The following is a 19,503-nucleotide window of genomic DNA, read 5'->3' on the forward strand; positions in this document are numbered from 1 at the left end:
CACACTGCCTGGTCCATCAGCCAAGACATTCCGCATGGACAGTGCTATTTCAAAGTGGCGCTCCCGGAGAGAGGGAGAGATTTTTCTGAAATTGTAAACATTTGGTAGTCTGTACAAGTACATCTCATCTACCGATCTCCGTCCCATTCGCATAACTTATTCGTGGTGCATTTTTCCTTAAATTGGATTTGGGTCGTTTCAGGGCGCAGTCCCATAGTTTTCAGGTTGTTATTCACAGTTGTAATTCATTTATTCAGTAGGCGACTTAGGCTTTTCTCGGTTCTTTTGTGTCAAGCCCTGTTCTTGTATATGGTTTCGATATGGGGGTATTACCTGTCTGTATCAGCGTATGCGATTCTATTGAAGGTTTTCCGCTATAACTGCCACTTTAAACTAGCGTCGGATGTGGTCGCTTCTTACTCTGTGTTTTGAGGTCACTCTTCTAGACCATCGTAAGATCCTCATCTTTGTAATCTGGAACTTCGTCCGATTTGCTTATGACCCATCAGTGTGAGTCGCACGTTACAGCCCGTCTTATCGCTCGTTTGTATATATTTCCTTTTTACTTCGATGGGTATTTTTTCACAGACGACCCCGTTAGTGGTCTTCCTTTCAACCACACAGTTTTTATACGATTTTCAGCGTCTTCATCCTGGAAGCTGCTGTGCTACTATTGATCCAGGGTACGTGAACTGGTCGAGTGGTGTTGAAATGACGGCTACTGTCCACGAAGCTCTGTTGAGCGCATGCGCGTGCCCGCGCACTACGCACCAGTCATTTTCAAAGTACCTGGTCGCTGGCAGTTTAGTCTGGCAGCGCATGCACTTGGCCCTGTCCCACGTGGTATCTCTTGGCCGCTCGCAAAACTTGGACCTGTGTCAGCAAGTGACGGCGCTGGCCGCCAAAACTCAGTTACGGAACGGCATGTTGCAGAACAAAGTCGCACTCTGAGTACTGCATCTTGTTCGACTGGTTGGAATCTAGACGCTTGTCTTGTGCTCTTGTGTGCATCGAAAGGCCTGCTGCCACCATGCTGATCCAAAAGGCTTGGTGAGATGGCTGCAAGCTTCGCACATTGCGTTTCACTTACATTGTTGGAATTTTACGTCTGCTTCTAAGCTAGGCTAAGTCAAACTAACTTACAGTGTTGCGTGTTTATTCGATTTTCTGAGGAGACTTAATATTCGTTTGTACACCATTCAGTTTCACTTGTGCACGTGGATGCTACTATCCAGCTATAGCCCATCTATTCTTGAATACAAGTAATACGCAATGTCTCTCTTCTCCCTCCCCCTTCTCTGTCTCTCTCTCTCTCTCTCTCTCTCTCTCTCTGTGTGTGTGTGTGTGTGTGTGTGTGTGTGTGTCTGTCTCTGTCTCTGTCTGTCTGTCTCTCTCCTGTCTCGTAAAAGGACGACAAACATTTCTGTAATGTTGTCTTGTGGCATTCGTGTGTGATTGTGTAAATTTGAAGCTTTGCACACCAGTGCACTGTGTTCGCCTACTCTCTATAGCTATTTCGATCATTATAATGCTTATATTGCTCTTTTGGCGAATGTAAATAGTCTTAAGAATTTTCCTTTGTCTATAACCATGATCGCAAGTTTCAGCTACGTTTTAGAGCTCCTTTATGAATCTGGGTCCCATTTTCCGATTTTGTGTTATGTCATAAGCAGCAACATTTCATTATGCAGAGCTTTAGCTACTGTCTTCCTTAGGATATTTACAACATACAGGTAAGACTACTAGAGGCAGTTTTCTGAGGCACGCGTTGGCAACGGTAGCGTCACCAAAATTCAGTTCCACAAGCACATCAATCCATAGATTCTAGATTTTTAATCCGACAAATTATACAAATGGCAAGAACATTTGCCATGCACAAATTTAACATAGGAGACAAAGCTTAATACATGGCGCTTGTTAACCATGCAATATTTGTGGTCAGTGTCTAAAACTGAATATTTCATAACTGTTTCAGAGTAGCCCATTGGTGCTCTTGCGAAGATTCTGCCACATCAGAAATAATCGTGTCGTTGAAGGTTGCGTATTCAGATGTCAATTTTCAATAATTTTGAGGCAATTTTCAGGGAAAAAAATATGTTCAAAACTCTCCTTGGATATTCAGTTTCAAATTTTCGAGAAGTGATAGGCTTTCCGTGTTACAAGTGCGTTTTCTAGATGTACTTGTGGTTTATAACTGGTGGTCGTTCTGGAGAAGTGGCAATATTCCGTTTTGGTTCTGCTCATTCGAAGTCCTCGACCGTCTAGCGCCGTGTACCACGGATTAAGTAAGATCGTGCTAAATTTCTGGTAGAGATTCTTCTATTACAAGATTGTCTTCAGCAAATAAATGTGTACATGAAGTTGGTTTCCGTAGATGTTCTGTGACATTGTTCGTGACAATACTGAATAACAGTGGACTCCAAGCAGATCTTTCGTTGACCCTCAACTTTTAACTTTTCGCTGACACCCGCAGGATTTACAACTTTTCCTTGATGCTCTCGTACAGATCCTTGAGAATATATGTGTAGCATTCTGAGGTACACTGCACGTGAACTGCTTGCCAATAAGCTTTCTTGGCACTCGGTCGAAAGCTATTTCGAGGTCAATAAACACAAGATCTTATATTTTTCCATTTTGATCTTAGTGCTATATGTAGCGTCTGTAGTGCCTACCCCGTTAGTAAAACCACATTGTTTAGACGTAATTTTTTAATTTTTATTACCTTATTTGACTTGTTTGCAATGTCTCTTTCCCACATATCCAGTGTCTGTGCTGTTAGCTTGATTGCACGATAGATTCCACAATCAGCTAAGTCACCCTTTGCTTTTGTAGAACGGGATTAAATTACTTCATTTCCAGTTATCAGGCATTCTCCGTTCCATTAAAATAAGGCTAAATAGTTTAGTGAGCCATAACATGCTGGAATCCCTACAGTTCTTTAGAAGTTCAGTTGGTATTTCGTTGGACCCAGCTGCTTTACCGTTTTTCGTATTTTAAGCGCGAATTTACTTTTTCAAAATGGTTCAAATGGCTCTGAGCACTGTGGGACTCAACTGCTGTGGTCATCAGTCCCCCAGAACTTAGAACTACTTGAACCTAACTAACCTAAGGACATCACACACACCCATGCCCGAGGCATGCGACCGTAGCAGCAGCGCGGTTCCGGACTGGAGCGCCTAGAACCGCACGGCCACCGCGGCCGGCGAATTTACTTTTTCCTGCGTTGTAACTTCTAATGAGACTTGAGCTGGTAGTAAACCATATAATGCTTCTTGAGGTAACTCTTCATTTAACAATTTTTTGTGCTATTCGTGCCACCTTTCATTAATATCCTTACTAGAAGTTATTAATGTCTCAGAACTATTTTTAGTACATTTGTTATGTCTCATATCTTTCGTGTGATTGTTTTTACTCAATAATTTTGAAAATTCCTTTGTCCTTTTAGCGGTTTCAGCTCTGTTGTAAACACTATTATTATCTATTACTTTCGAGGCAGCAACCAGCCGATTCCCCGTTTTTTTTTTTTGTTTTTTTTTTTTTTTATCTGAGCAAAGCGATCGGATACTCCTTCCTACATTTGATTCTTTTTGAAATACATTTTCTTTGTTGTAGTACTTTTTTTAGGTAGGTGTTCCGCCACTTTGGGTCTTTGTCTGGTATTCGCTTGCTTTTGCACGTGCCTACTACTTCCTTGGCTGCAGTCATATCTTTTCTGCTGATTTCACACTTTCCCATGTACTCCATAGCCTTAGCTGCTATCGACATACGTTGTGGACTTTGAAGATTAAGTCATTTTATTCGTGGTTTCCTTTTCGTTCCATCTGCTGTGTTCCAAAGTGGAATTTTAAGCATGCTATCAATAGTCGGTGATAATGTGGTTAATGGGTCGCTAGGGATCAGGTTACAATCCCTAAAGTACTTACACAAGTAGCTATTGCACATTGTGTAATCTATTTGTGATGCAGATATGCCACTTTTGTAACTGTTAAGATGTTTTTTTTTGGAAAAAGATATCAATGATTGATATTTTAAAGTTGTAAGCATCCTCCAGAATCTCTTCGCCCTGGGCACTGGAATAGCCGTATCATAATTTCTGTGGACTGTAAATTCAGGTGGGGCATGTTTACTCACATGTCCATTAATGACACTTACAATTATCTTATTTTCGGAAGGTGGTATACTTTGCAATTGATCTTGTAGGTCACCCAAGAACTCGTCATTTTCATCACCTGTATATCCAGTTTGAGGGGCATAAGGAGATACACAGTTCAAAAGTGTTATGGGAACACCTGTATCAACATCCTGTGCGATCTATTTTGGTAAAGTAGTATCTGTGATCTTATTGCATGGCTTGAGATCTTCGGTTTCAGTGTTGTTAACAATTAAAATCATTCGCCATCTATTGGCCGCGTTAACACGTTACAGTTTCAGGTGACCCCACAGACACAAGTGAGTACCAGTGTCCCAGTGTTTTCTAGTGAGCTACACAGAAGGCAGTTTTCATTCGTGGACGTTATATTCAACCAAGCACATGCAATGCGACCTCTTAATGCAGTGCTAATTGCAAGGGTGCTCTCTTTTGGTCTAACGTGTTGCTGTAGATGCCTATGCCTCTCCAAGTGTCATCCACACTTTATGGACATGCTATTTGAAGAGAAGTCATAATACAAGCCGAGTTAGCCGGCCGCTGTGGCCGAGCAGTTCAAGGCGCTTCAGTCTGGAACCGCGCTGCTGTTACGGTCGCAGGTTCGACTCCTGCCTCGGGGGTGGATGTGTGTGATGTCCTTAGGTTAGTTAGGTTTAAGTAATTCTACGTCTGGGGGACTGATGACCTCAGATGTTGAGTCCCATAGTGCTTAGAGCCATTTAAACCAAGCCGAGTTCGACAAGGGCGTCGACACATTACAACTCCACGTTAAGACCGTCGTACGGACACCGCCACAGCACTTCAAGATGATACCAGAAAGGCCGCTGTAGCCACTGTGTTCGATCAGACTGAACAGATTACGAGAAAGGACCTTATGACCCAGACGTCCTATTCGAGTACCCCGCTTGACACAACATCTTGCATCTCGCCTTCTGCTCTGGTGGTCCCTTGTCAACTGGCAACTTCGTCACTTGTAACCTCCCCCTCACCTATCGACATTAATGACAGTGAAAAATGAAACCGCGTGTACCTAATGGGAATTTTGGAAAAGCAATCGTCACCGAAGTTAACCTGTCGGTAAAGAGGGAGGAAAGGGTTACATCTAAATGAAAGGAAAAATGCTAATGAAACTGGTGGAAATTAATTTTGAAAAGGGGTAAAGTTAATAAAGAAAGTATATGTGCGGCCGTTACGTTAACAATTAACTAGCGGTAGTTAGATATTTGAGATTTGGGGGAAATTACGGTCGCCAGTCCTAAGGACAATTACTATAGTAACTGAAAAAGAAAGGTTATTACACATATAATTAGCACTAGAAGCGTGGCAACTGAAGGTTGACACGTGCAGTGTGAAAACTGAAAGTTTGTCAGAAGTAATAAATCTCCCTACACTCTGACTTAATTTAGCAAAAGAATTAATAAAACCGGAAAATCGAAAGTTAATTTAGTGACTGAAGTTAATAGTGAGCTTTCTTTCTGAAGCACATCGAAATTCAGTAAAATACGGTTAGTCTTGGACTACCTCAACAATCATTTCAAAAGCTACTTGAATCCACGCAATTTAGAAATAAGAGATTTAACTTTGAACTTGAATTAAATGATTCTGAACAATTAACAATAGTAAAATTTAGTACGTACCAAGCTGAGCTGCAGTCACAAGTAAGGTAAAATACGGTAACAAAACTCGCACTCTTAATTTGTGCTTGTGTAATCTAAATATTGTAGCCAGCTATGAATACTTTAACTGAACTTTGAAATTAAAGCAGCGAAATAGAATAATTGTACTTTAATGCTGGCGTCTGAATTTGAACGACACTCGGGTTCATTCCGGAAAAGGAAGGGACCCTGCTTGGTAATGCAATTGGGACAATGAGCAACAAAGGTTCATGCTAAGTTGCTGTAATTTTGCGAGGCAAATGGAACAATTTTAAAAGCTGAGGTCTGCCATACAGTTCTAAAACTTTACGTGCTTCCAGTCTTCCTTGTTGGTTGATTGAAGGTTTGAAGCCGTCGATCGAGGAGGTGGCGACAGTCACTCATTGTCGGCCGTCGCTGTTGCAGAAGCTGGATGTTGGCGCGCCTTCTTCTCGACACGGTCACCAGACGAAACGGGCTCTTGATGTGCGCCAACTAATGCTTCCCGTCCGCGACACCATGTCAGAAACTATCATCGCAAGTCGAGCGCAATTACATGCTGCCAAACCCCGAAAGCGCGGCAACTCGCGGGAGCTTCACACAACACACCTGCCCCATTCGCTACTCCAGCCAGACTCTCCCTGCTCTGCCCGCGCTCCACGCGGCAGAGTTAACATTACCAAAGATCCTACACACTTTGATTCTTCACACGACCTATCGATGTAATCGTTCGATAGCAGTTTTCCCTAGGCAAGACCCAGCGTAAAAATACAAATAATATTTACGAAACAAACCAATTATACATCGACATAAATGCATAAATATATATATACAAATAGTAAAACAATTACAATATGTAAAGACACAGAAATGTCATATATTCAGGTAACAAAAATGTTGTTGTTGTGGTCTTCAGTCCTGAGACTGGTTTGATGCAGCTCTCCATGCTACTCTATCCTGTGCAAGCTTCTTCATCTCCCAGTATCTACTGCAACCTACATCCTTCTGAATCTGCTTAGTGTATTCATCTCTTGGTCTCCCTCTACGATTTTTACCCTCCACACTGCCCTCCAATGCTAAATTTGTGATCCCTTGATGCCTCAAAACATGTCCTACCAACCGATCCCTTCTTCTAGTCAAGTTGTGCCACAAACTTCTCTTCTCCCCAATCCTATTCAATACCTCCTCATTAGTTACGTGATCTACCCACCTTATCCTCAGCATTCTTCTGTAGCACCACATTTCGAAACCTTCTATTCTCTTCTTGTCCAAACTAGTTATCGTCCATGTTTCACTTCCATACATGGCTACACTCCATACAAATACTTTCAGAAACGAATTCCTGACACTTAAATCTATACTCGATGTTAACAAATTCCTCTTCTTGAGAAACGCTTTCCTTGCCATTGCAAGTCTACATTTTATATCCTCTCTACTTCGACCATCATCGGTTATTTTACTCCCTAAATAGCAAAACTCCTTTACTACTTTAAGTGTCTCATTTCCTAATCTAATTCCCTCAGCATCACCCGACTTAATTTGACTACATTCCATTATACTCGTTTTGCTTTTGTTGATGTTCATCTTATATCCTCCTTTCAAGACATTGTCCATTCCGTTCAACTGCTCTTCCAAGCCTATTGCTGTCTCTGATAGAATTACAATGTCATCGGCGAACCTCAAAGTTTTTACTTCTTCTCCATGAATTTTAATACCTACTCCGAATTTTTCTTTTGTTTCCTTTACTGCTTGCTCAATATACAGATTGAATAACATCGGGGAGAGGCTACAACCCTGTCTTACTCCTTTCCCAACCACTGCTTCCCTTTCATGCCCCTCGACTCTTATAACTGCCATCTGGTTTCTGTACAAACTGTAAATAGCCTTTCGCTCCCAGTATTTTACCCCTGCCACCTTCAGAATTTGAAAGAGAGTATTCCAGTCAACATTGTCAAAAGCTTTCTCTAAGTCTACAAATGCTAGAAACGTAGGTTTGCCTTTTCTTAATCTTTCTTCTAAGATAAGTCGTAAGGTCAGTATTGCCTCACGTGTTCCAACATTTCTACGGAATCCAAACTGATCTTCCCCGAGGTCGGCTTTTACCAGTTTTTCCATTCGTCTGTAAAGAATTCGCGTTAGTATTTTGCAGCTGTGACTTATTAAACTGATAGTTCGGTAATTCTCACATCTGTCAACACCTGCTTTCTTTGGGATTGGAATTATTATATTCTTCTTGAAGTCTGAGGGTATTTCGCCTGTCTCATACATCGTGCTCACCAGATGGTAGAGTTTTGTCATGACTGGCTCTCCCGAGGCCATCAGTAGTTCAAATGGAATGTTGTCTACTCCCGGGGCCTTGTTTCGACTCAGGTCTTTCAGTGCTCTGTCAAACTCTTCACGCAGTATCTTATCTCCCATTTCGTCTTCATCTACATCCCCTTCCATTTCCATAATATTGTCCTCAAGTACATCGCCCTTGTATAAACCCTCTATATACTCCTTCCACCTTTCTGCCTTCCCTTCTTTGCTTAGAACTGGGTTGTCATCTGAGCTCTTGATATTCATACAAGTGGTTCTCTTCTCTCCAAAGGTCTCTTTAATTTTCCTGTAGGCAGTATCTATCTTACCCCTAGTGAGACAAGCCTCTACATCCTTACATTTGTCCTCTAGCCATCCCTGCTTAGCCATTTTGCACTTCCTGTCGATATCATTTTTGAGACGTTTGTATTCCTTTTTGCCTGCTTCATTTACTGCATTTTTATATTTTCTCCTTTCATCAATTAAATTCAATATTTCTTCTGTTACCCAAGGATTTCTATTAGCCCTCGTCTTTTTACCTACTTGATCCTCTGCTGCCTTCACTACTTCATCCCTCAGAGCTACCCATTCTTCTTCTACTGTATTTCTTTCCCCCATTCCTGTCAATTGTTCCCTTATGCTCTCCCTGAAACTCTCTACAACCTCTGGTTCTTTCAGTTTATCCAGGTCCCATCTCCTTAAATTCCCACCTTTTTGCAGTTTCTTCAGTTTCAATCTGCAGTTCATAACCAATAGATTGTGGTCAGAATCCACATCTGCCCCAGGAAATGTCTTACAATTTAAAACCTGGTTTCTAAATCTCTGTCTTACCATTATATAATCTATCTGATACCTTTTAGTATCTCCAGGTTTCTTCCAGGTATACAACCTTCTTTTATGATTCTTGAACCAAGTGTTGGCTATGATTAAGTTATGCTCTGTGCAAAATTCTACAAGGCGGCTTCCTCTTTCATTCCTTCCCCCCAATCCATATTCACCTACTATGTTTCCTTCTCTCCCTTTTCCTACTGACGAATTCCAGTCCCCCATGACTATTAAATTTTCATCTCCCTTCACTACCTGAATAATTTCTTTTATCTCGTCATACATTTCATCTATTTCTTCATCATCTGCAGAGGTAGTTGGCATATAAACTTGTACTACTGTAGTAGGCATGGGCTTTGTGTCTATCTTGGCCACGATAATGCGTTCACTATGCTGTTTGTAGTAGCTAACCCGCACTCCTATTTTTTTATTCATTATTAAACCTACTCCTGCATTACCCCTATTTGATTTTGTATTTATAACCCTGTAATCACCTGACCAAAAGTCTTGTTCCTCCTGCCACCGAACTTCACTGATTCCCACTATATCTAACTTTAACCTATCCATTTCCCTTTTTAAATTTTCTAACCTACCTGCCCGATTAAGGGATCTGACATTCCACGCTCCGATCCGTAGAACGCCAGTTTTCTTTCTCCCGATAACGACGTCCTCCTGAGTAGTCCCCGCCCGGAGATCCGAATGGGGGACTATTTTACCTCCGGAATATTTTACCCAAGAGGACGCCATCATCATTTTATCATACAGTAGAGCTGCATGTCCTCGGGAAAAATTACGGCTGTAGTTTCCCCTTGCTTTCAGCCGTTCGCAGTACCAGCACAGCAAGGCCGTTTTGGTTAATGTTACAAGGCCAGATCAGTCAATCATCCAGACTGTTGCCCCTGCAACTACTGAAAAGGCTGCTGCCCCTCTTCAGGAACCACATGTTTGTCTGGCCTCTCAACAGATACCCCTCCGTTGTGGTTGCACCTACGGTACGGCCATCTGTATCGCTGAGGCACGCAAGCCTCCCCACCAACGGCAAGGTCCATGGTTCATGGGGGGGTAACAAAAATAAGGAAAACAAATTTATAGTACAATAGATGGAAATAGGAGGATATGCATTTCCGGCGTCACACACTGACAAAACGTGTTATTCATTGACGAATCCAGATATTCTCTGACGCTAGGTGATGCCCGTGTTCGTGAGGCCCGTGATGAGTGGTATCTGCCAAATGTTTTACAGGAAACCGACGGATTTCCAAGATTCTGTGATGGTGTGAGGAGACTTCAGTGCTGACACCCATACGGATCCCGTCGTTGTCCAAAGTCCCTTTACTGCCAGGCAGTGCATCGAACAGATAATGTTGGACTACGTGATGGCTACAACATACGGTGGTGCCCCTGAATTCTAATGTCAGGGCTTATGTAGCAGGTGTCAGCAGACATGTTTTGCGAGGCCTAGACATTGAGGTAATGGAGTGGCCGGCTGTGATTCGCAACCTAAACTCCATCATACATATGTGGGACAAGCTTGAAAGACGCGTTCGTGGTCGTCCTGTTCCATCACAGACTCTCTAAGAACTCTCACGGGCTTTCACTGAATAATGGGAACGGATACCATAGCGTGACATTCTTAATCTTATACGGAACACATCACATAGGTGTCAGGCAGTGATAAACGCTCACGGGAGGCATACAGGTAACTGAAGCTTTCGAAGTCTATTGAAAAGCAACCACTATGACGGGATGAATGGTTTTTTTCTATTTCTTTCGACATTTGTCAGACGTTTCAGTCATTTTTATGTAAATGATCGAGGACGTCATGATGTTTTCGTTGTATACTTGATGTGGTAAACTACCCAGCCCTCAATTGTTGCTCAGTGGAGTATGGGAAATCCCAAAAGTCATGCTCCCCTAATTCATTTTGCCAAGAGTGAGTTTTGCTAGAATTAATCTGTCACTACACATTTCCACGGATATCGTTCGTTGCTTCAGTTTTTCGTCCAAGGTTATTCTTACGCCGTTTCTGTTATTTGTAGGGCCATGACATATTGGCTGGTAATCGTTTCCGATCTCCATGGACTCTGACCGCTTTTGCAAGTCCTTGGCTGCTTCCGGGGAGGGAACCGATGTTCGAAGTTGCTAAACGCATGTTGGCAGCGGTACGTCTATTGACGCCGCTTAGGAGCGACGCCATAATCTTTCATCGCTCCTGGATGCCTCTGACCGTCGCTTAAGAGGGCACTCTAACGGTTGCATCTATCTTGTGAGCTCGTAGTTTTGTGACAGGGAGAAAATTATTTTGGCTTTAAATATTGAAAGCCGTTTGCCACGTGACGCCAAGACTTCGATGCTACCAACTACAACTGACGTCGCCTTTGACTCTACGTCCGCTGCCGCCTCTTATGTGTACTGCAGACTATGACAGAGCCCACTGACACTCCCAGTTGGAAAAACCTGACAGTATAGTTCTGTTTAAGGAGCTTACTTCTTCGGCCTGACTGGCGAGTGGGAGGTATTTCATTTTCCTCTAGCCCTTCCAGAATCACGCACATATGACCCCGGGCGAGCGCCGGGACGCGTCCTCTTGTGTGCAGCTTCCCACAACAGCCTCCATACAACTCTTCTGTTAAATTTTCACGTAGCAAAAAAATTGTTCAAATGGCTCTGAGCACTATGGGACTCAACTGCTGAGGTCATTAGTCCCCTAGAACTTAGAACTAGTTAAACCTAACTAACCTAAGGACATCACAAACATCCATGCCCGAGGCAGGATTCGAACCTGCGACCGTAGCGGTCTTGCGGTTCCAGACTGCAGCACCTTTAACCGCACGGCCATTTCGGCCGGCTTAACGTAGCAGTCACACGGGTCGTCATTCATTCAGTGTATTTGCATACTTCGTATATTCTGATTTCTCACATTGCATGGGGGCTTAATTTAATAAAATGCAAATATTTTTTTTTGTTTTAGTAGCTGTGAGTCCGATTACGCAAGTCTCGTAAACGGCTGGCCCTGACTAGTATTAGTACGCAATCTGACTGCATAGAACAACAACAAAGAATGAAATGAAAATTCAGTTAATACAATTAATTAATTAAGTCCCCAGCAACTATAAATTCTACGAAGCCAACAAGGCACAAGTGTAGCTGTTCTGTGTGTGGTAGTGTGACTCAACGCACATCTGGCACGGTTCTTCTTCAACAAGACAAGAAATTTTAAATACCATTTATACTGACGTGATAAAAGAAAATTAGAAATACTATAATTGTGCAAGAAAACCAAAATTACACTCTAATACAAGAACACACGCCAGATGCTTTGTTGACTGAACCTGTAATGACACATTATTCAGGTCACTGAAAGAATAAAAGAATAAAAGAAAATACCTCCATATATATTGACGAAATGCACTCTGACCATTACAATATTTCCATTAGAACATCATCATCTCTCCCATCAAACCACTGCATAAAACATGGAACAACACTCTCCACTACCGCATCTCACTCTGACTTCAGCTACAAGCAGTGTCCACCACAACTTCTCGGCAAGAACTGCCTGTCGCTGCGTCTCAATAATCACTGCCAGTGGAGGCGCCGGAACAATACTCTCTGGCGCGATTTCTGGCGCTGTGGCTCACTGTAGCCACCTTTCAACATGATAAATAAATAACTTTCTGAAGTGTGCAAATTTGAAAACTGCCATTATACGGCGTGTCCGTGAAACTATTGTAAAAGTGCTCAGTTCTGATTCGTTGAGAGCTGCAGCCCGCGCTGTATTCAAAGTTGACATCTCGAGCACGCGGGTTTGGCGCTGGTTTGTTTACACTACTACGTGAGCTGCATGGGATGGACGTGCCAGTACATTTCGAGTAACCGAGTACGTTCTTGGATAACGGCCTTGCCGTGATGGTAAAACACCGGTTGCCGTCAGATCACTGAAGCTAAGCGCTGTCGGGCTTGGCTAGCACTTGGATGGGCCACTGTCCCGGTCTGCCGAGTGCTACTGGCAGGCGGGGTACACTCAGCCCTTGTGAGGACATCTGAAGAGCTGCTTAATTGAGCTCCGGCCACGAAAACTGGCAACGGCTGGGAGAACAGTGTCCTGACCGAATGCTCCTCCGTATCCAGTGATGCCTAAGGGCTGAGGATGACACGATGGCAGGTCGGTACCGTTGGGCCTTCAAGGCCTGTTCAGACGGTGCTTGTTTTATTTTTGAGTACATTTTTCTCGGTGTATGACTACCTATTATTCAGTAACATTGATACTGTGTACTTACGACAAATATGTTTAATGTCAAAGAATGACGTTTATTCAGTTTTCTTGATTATGTGCATGCTTGGGTAAAGGCGAGTACATACTTTTCGTTGGTATTGTATATTGGTTTTCAGTTTGGCAATAAATGTAATTTAATTCTTTTCACCTCAGAATCGCGCATGTGGAATTAATCACTGTTAACTAACACACTTAAGTACATTCAATTTAACGTAACGTGATTTGGTCACTACTTGATTACACGGTCATTTACACTATTTACTCGTAAATTTATGTCGACTACCGGTTGTGTTATAAAGTTTCACAAAAATCGATCGTATCCGTCACAGTGAACGATGAGTTTAGTACAGACGCGTTCTTGCACTCCATCAGGAGGCAAACAGCGAGCTCCTTCGCACACTCATAGAAAATGAAGTGCTGAAGTGTTCTGAATAGTGGATATATTGAATGTAGACGTGTAAGGGCTCTTTTTTGTACGATTTCGGGTACATTTTTGAACGAATCGAAATACGAATGTGTGTAGGTATCTGCTCGCTCACTTCCACTGAGTGGCAGAACAAGAACACAGATAAAGACGAAAATCGGTCGCACACTAAGACAGCTTGACACCGTTAATAACGCGTATAATGTCCGTTTTAACCTGCTGTTTACGAGCTATGTACGTGAGATGTCCATAATGATCTGAAAATGAAGAACTATTGAACTTAAATCACATTTTCTTTACAGACTTGTTTGAGTAAACTGGTAATCTACACTATGTGATCAAAAGTATCCAGAAACCCCCCAAAAAATACGTTATTTTTTTCATATTAGGTGCATTGTGCTGCCACCTACTGCCAGGTACTCCATATCAGCGACCTCAGTAGTCATTAGACATCGTGAGAGAGCAGAATAGGGCGCTCCGAGGAACTCACGGACTTCGAACGTGGCCAGATGATTGAGTGTCACATGTGTCATACGTCTGTACGCGAGATCTCCACACTCCTAAACATCCCTAGGTCCACTGTTTCCGTTGTGATAGTGAAGTGGAAACGTGAAGGAACTCGCTTAGCATAAAAGTGACAAGCCGACCTCGTCTGTTGACTGACAGAAACTGCCGACAGTTGAAGAGGGTCGTGATGTGTAATAGGTTGACATCTATCCAGATCAACACAGGAATTCCAAACTGCATCAGGATGTACTGCAAGTACTATGACAGTTAGACAGGAGGTTAGAAAATTTGGATTTCATGGTCGAGCGGCTGCTCATAAGCCACATATCACGCCGGTAAATGACAAACGACACCTCGATTGGTGTAAGTAGCGTAAACATTGGACGACTGAACAGTGGAAAAACGTTGTGTGGAGTGACGAATCACGTTACACAATGTGGCGATCCGATGGCAGGGTGTTGGTATGGCGAATGCCCGGTGAACGTCAGCTGCCAGCGTGTGTAGTGCTAACACTAAAATTCGAAGGTGGTGGTGTTATGGTGTGGTCGTGTTTTTTCACATTGTTTTTTCTTGTTGTTTTGCTTGGCACTATCACAACACAGGACTACATTGGTGTTTTAAGCACCTTCTTGCTTCCCACTGTTGAAGAGCAATTCGGGGATTGCATCTTTCAACACGATCGAGCACCTGCCCATAATGTACGGCCTGTGACGGAGTGGTTACACGACAATAAGATCCCTGTAATGGACTGGCCTGCTCAGAGTCCTGACCTGAACCCTATAGAAAACCTTTGGGATGTTTTGGAACGTCGACTTCGTGCCAGGCCTCGCCGACTGACATCGACACCTCAGTGCATCACTCCGTGAAGAATGGGCTGCCATTCAGCAAGAAAACTTCCAGCACCTGATTGAACGTATGCCTGCGAGAGTGGAAGCTGTCATCATGGCTAATGGTGGGCCATGATTGAACGTATGCCTGCGAGAGTGGAAGCTGTCATCATGGCTAATGGTGGGCCATCACCATATTAAATTCCAGCATTACCGATGTAGGGCGCCACGAACTTGTGAGTAATTTTCAGCCAGGTGTCCAGATAATTTTGATCACATAATGTATGTCTCAGAGAGTCTTCCCTGAGCCTCATAGCACATCTGACGCTTTTCCTGCAATGGTTGTCCTGCTCTGTCAAGCACTGAAGAATTCTGTTTACTGTCATGAAACACATCACAGGTGCAGGCAGCCAGTACAGGTTATGTGACTATTGGGGCATTGTACGCTACACCCTTCACATACCCTCAGAGTTTAAGACCAGGGAGTAAAGTTCCCTCCTCTGTCCTCATGGCACACTTTTCTGTCCTCCTTGAGCACTGTTTCTACGTGTGCCACACTACTGCATCGTCTTCACCCTCCTGGTTCGATCCTTTTCTCCTCTAGCACTTCTGCACTCTTTTCAGCCCCAAGTGGTTTCTCCCTCATCTGTTAGTAGCGGCCGATAATCCATTCAAACTGGCACGCTACCTTCAATGGTGGGCGCTCAAGTTCCAGTTCTGATATCAGTTTTATCCCTACCCCACTACACTCATGTCGACTTGTCTTTACGACTGCCCCTGGACCCACACTCTGCCTTCAGCGCTGATCCCATATTTACTTCTACCTGGATGTCGCCACTGTGGAAACTATGATCATCCTTTCATTGTCCATCATATTCATTGCTTGTCACACCAACGAGGATACAGGGCACCACATGGTTCTCCACCTGATGCTATGTAATTGCTCACCTGCCTTCAAGCAACTGTAACACCCGGAGGCCCCAGCCTACAGGTATCACCAGGACAGCGCGACTGCTACGGTCGCAGGTTCGAATCCTGCCTCGGGCATGGATGTGTGTGATGTCCTTAGGTTAGTTAGGTTTAAGTAGTTCTAAGTTCTAGGGGACTGATGACCACAGTAGTTAAGTCCCATAGTGCTCAGAGCCATTTTATCACCAGGACAAGTCCTCTGCTCTTGACCTAGTGTTCTGGTTTCAGGAGAACAGAGGCCCCTCAAGTTTGTTACTCTGACAGCCATCCAGCGCTGCCTCTTGTCTCTTGCATGTCAGACTGTGGGGCATTGTGCTACCCAAGCACCTGAACCCCTGGCCTGTCTGCAGGCAGGGCATAGATACAGCTAACCTGCACACATTTTCCTCAGGCCCCACTAGCCAGAGAGAGCACTCATCCTCTTGACAGTCCAGCCAGCATCTATTCTCTCTCCACTGCTCCATGAGGATACTTGTGTTCGCTAGAAACAATCAGCACTGGTTTTGGAAAACCTTTTCAGTCTTTAGGGTTCAGCTTTAGATGAAGTCACACTTCAGTATATTACGACATACAACCTCACTGGCTCCTCTTCCTGGGTCTGATGTTCTACTATCGCGTTTGGTTCCAGAGGTGTAGTCCTCCACAAGGTCCGTCTTAGACACCGACAGCCTGTCTCAACCCTAGCCCGTGACTGGTTCTCTGGGTGGGTCTTCTGCTGCTACACATGTCACATCAGCACTAACGCCACTTGAGGTGCACCGCAAACTCCCAACTGCCCTAACCACCAGTAAGAACTTAACACCATCTAGGGACGATGAGATGAGCTACCGCCTCTCCTCCCATTCAGAGAGATGGGGGGGGGTGGGGGGGGAGGAATGATCTGTCGAGCCAGCAACCAATAACACAACGTCTCTCCAGATGACAGACACGAGAAGCCCACCAGGCAACAACCCAAGAACCGCCACAAAAGTCAATGGGCCTCTGAAACTTTTCTGTTCCTTGGGCCATGTTACCGTAAATAGCAGCAGCAGTGACCTGCAGCATGGGCAGTTTTTAGGTTGGCACTCGGGCCCCTAAGGGTCACACCAGGTGAGCTCCCTGGACATGGCGCTGACTGCAAAAGCATTCCAACAATCAGGATATCATTATGTAGCCACCTTGGCGACTACCTCACCGCCTGCATCAACTTTTCTATCCAGATGCTGCCAGCATGATACGAGACCCACAATCAAACTTCGTAATATTTGTTATCATTCTTATCATTAGTCATGCTGTACTCAAAATTTTTCTCGTCCATTCAGGACTTCTAATTTTGCACGTGCAGTGGAGACCTTGACTGTAGCTCACTTCGTGTATGAGCCTTGATATCACCGAAGTTTCTTTACCGTGTTTACCACTGCCTTTCAACCTTTCTATGTTCATTCCATATTCAGGAAGTGAATTGTTTCGATAACGGTATTCAGATTTAATTCTTATTATAGAAAACTTCAGGCCTTCGGTTATATATATTGATTCTACTTTCAAGAAGTGATTTGTGTTCATTTGTTGTATTCAGAACTCTCTCAGTCGAGACAACTACAGGCCTATGACTCTCAATTATTATTGTTCAATTAATGCCCAAGAAGCGGCTGTTTTCATTTACTGTATTACATCTTAGATCATATCAGAGATAACCTCAGGCCTTGGGCCTATTGTTTATTTAACGCAATTTTAAATATACTGTGACCTTAACAGGCTTTCTGCCTAGGGTATCACTTGTTGCATATTCAAGAAGTATTCTGTGCAGTTTTATTTGTTTTTGAAATGACTACCGTCGGAGAAGTTTTTTGTGATGCAATAAACTTCCTTCAGTTCTTTACCTGGGTATTTTTCCTCTGCTGCCTTTGGCGGACATATCAGAAGTGCCTTCAGGTGTTCCAAAGAAAAGTGTATTGCGATCCTTACTGTACACGTTGTTTATTAACGACATATCAAACAATGTTAATAGTGTCCTCAGATTTTTTCAGATGCAGTTATCCATAATAAATAACTGTCTGAAAAGGCTGTACAAATATTTAGTCAGATATTAATAAGATTTCACAGTAGTGCAAAGATTGGTAACTTGCTTTAAATGTATAGAAATTTAAAAGTTTGCATGTTACATATTGTCGTACCCTTTCACAATATCAATGAGCCGCAAAAGCAATCATCGAACTTATACAATTATCTGCTTGTAATAGTTTGTAGGGGTGTGAAATGAAATGATTAGATGGTGTAACGCCGGAAATGCATATCCTCCTATTTCCATCTATTGTACTATTATTTTTTTTCCTTGCTTTGTTACCTCAAGATATGACATTTCTGTCTCTTTGTATATTGTAATTGTTTTACTGTTTGTATATATATATTTATACATTTATGTCGATGTATAATTGGTTTGTTTCGTAAATATTATTTGTATTTTTACGCTGGGTCTTGCCTAGGGAAGACTGCTATCAAACGATTACGTCGATAGGTCGTGTGAAGAATCAAAGTGTGTAGGATCTTTGGTAGTGTTAACTCTGCCGCGTGGAGCGCGGGCTGAGCAGAGAGAGTCTGGCTGGAGTAGCGAGTGGAGGAGGTGTGTTGTGTGACGCTCCCGCGAGTTGCCGCGCTCTCGGGGTTTGGCAGCATGTAATTGCGCTCGACTTGCGATTATAGTTTCTGACATGGTGTCGCGGACAGTAAGCATTAGCTGGCGCACATCAAGAGCCCGTTTCGTCTGGTGACCGTGTCGCGAAGAAGGCGCGCCAACATCCAGCTTCTGCAACAGCGACGGCCGACAATGAGTGACTGTCGCCACCTCCTCGATCGACGGTTTCAAACCTTCAATCAACCAACAAGGAAGACTGGACGCACGTAAAGTTTTAGAACTGTATGGCAGACCTCAGCATTTCAAACTGTTCAAATCACAAAATTACAGCAATGTAGCATGAACCTTTGTTGCTCATTGTCCCAATTGCATTACCAAGCAGGGTCCCTTCCTTTTCCGGAATGAACCCGAGTGTCATTGAAATTCAAACGCCAGCATTAAAGTAATATTCTATTTCACTGCTTTAATTTCAAAGTTCAGTTAAAGTATTTATAGCTGGCTACAAAATTTAGATTACACAAGCACAAATTATGAGGGCGAGTTTTGTTACCGTATTTTAGCTTACCTGTGACTGCAGCTCAGCTTGGTACGTACTAAATTTTACTATTGTTAATTGTTCAGAATCATTTAATTCAAGTTCAAAGTTAAATCCCTTATTTCTAAATTGCGTAGATTCAAGTAGCTTTTGAAATGATTGTTGAGGTAGTCCAAGACTAACCGTATTTTACTGAATTTCGATGTGCTTCAGAAAGAAAGCTCACTATTACCTTCAGTCACTAAATTAACTTTCGATTTTCCGGTTTTATTAATTCTTTCGCTAAATTAAGTCAGAGTGTAGCGAAAGTTATTACTTCTGACAAACTTTCAGTTTTCACACTACACGTGTCAACCTTCAGTTGCCATGCTTCTAGTGATAATTATATGTGTAATAACCTTTCTTTTTCAGTTACTATAGCAATTGTCCTTAGGACTGGCGACCGTAATT

At 43.1% G+C, this 19,503-nt stretch overlaps 1 protein-coding gene across 1 annotated transcript in view; it reads left to right on the forward strand.

Annotated features, from left to right (window-relative positions):
• The first annotated feature begins 902 nt into the window (after positions 1–902).
• Positions 903–19,503, forward strand: part of LOC126188069 (glutamine synthetase 2 cytoplasmic-like) — a 423,240-nt gene continuing 404,639 nt past the window's right edge. Inside the window, exon 1 of the mRNA XM_049929519.1 lies at positions 903–1,050. Coding sequence (XP_049785476.1) covers positions 1,031–1,050 — 20 coding nt within the window. The 5' untranslated portion in view covers positions 903–1,030. The remainder of the gene's footprint in view (positions 1,051–19,503) is intronic.

This window comes from Schistocerca cancellata, chromosome 1 (genome assembly GCF_023864275.1).
Source record: "Schistocerca cancellata isolate TAMUIC-IGC-003103 chromosome 1, iqSchCanc2.1, whole genome shotgun sequence".
Classification (NCBI taxonomy): domain Eukaryota; kingdom Metazoa; phylum Arthropoda; class Insecta; order Orthoptera; family Acrididae; genus Schistocerca; species Schistocerca cancellata.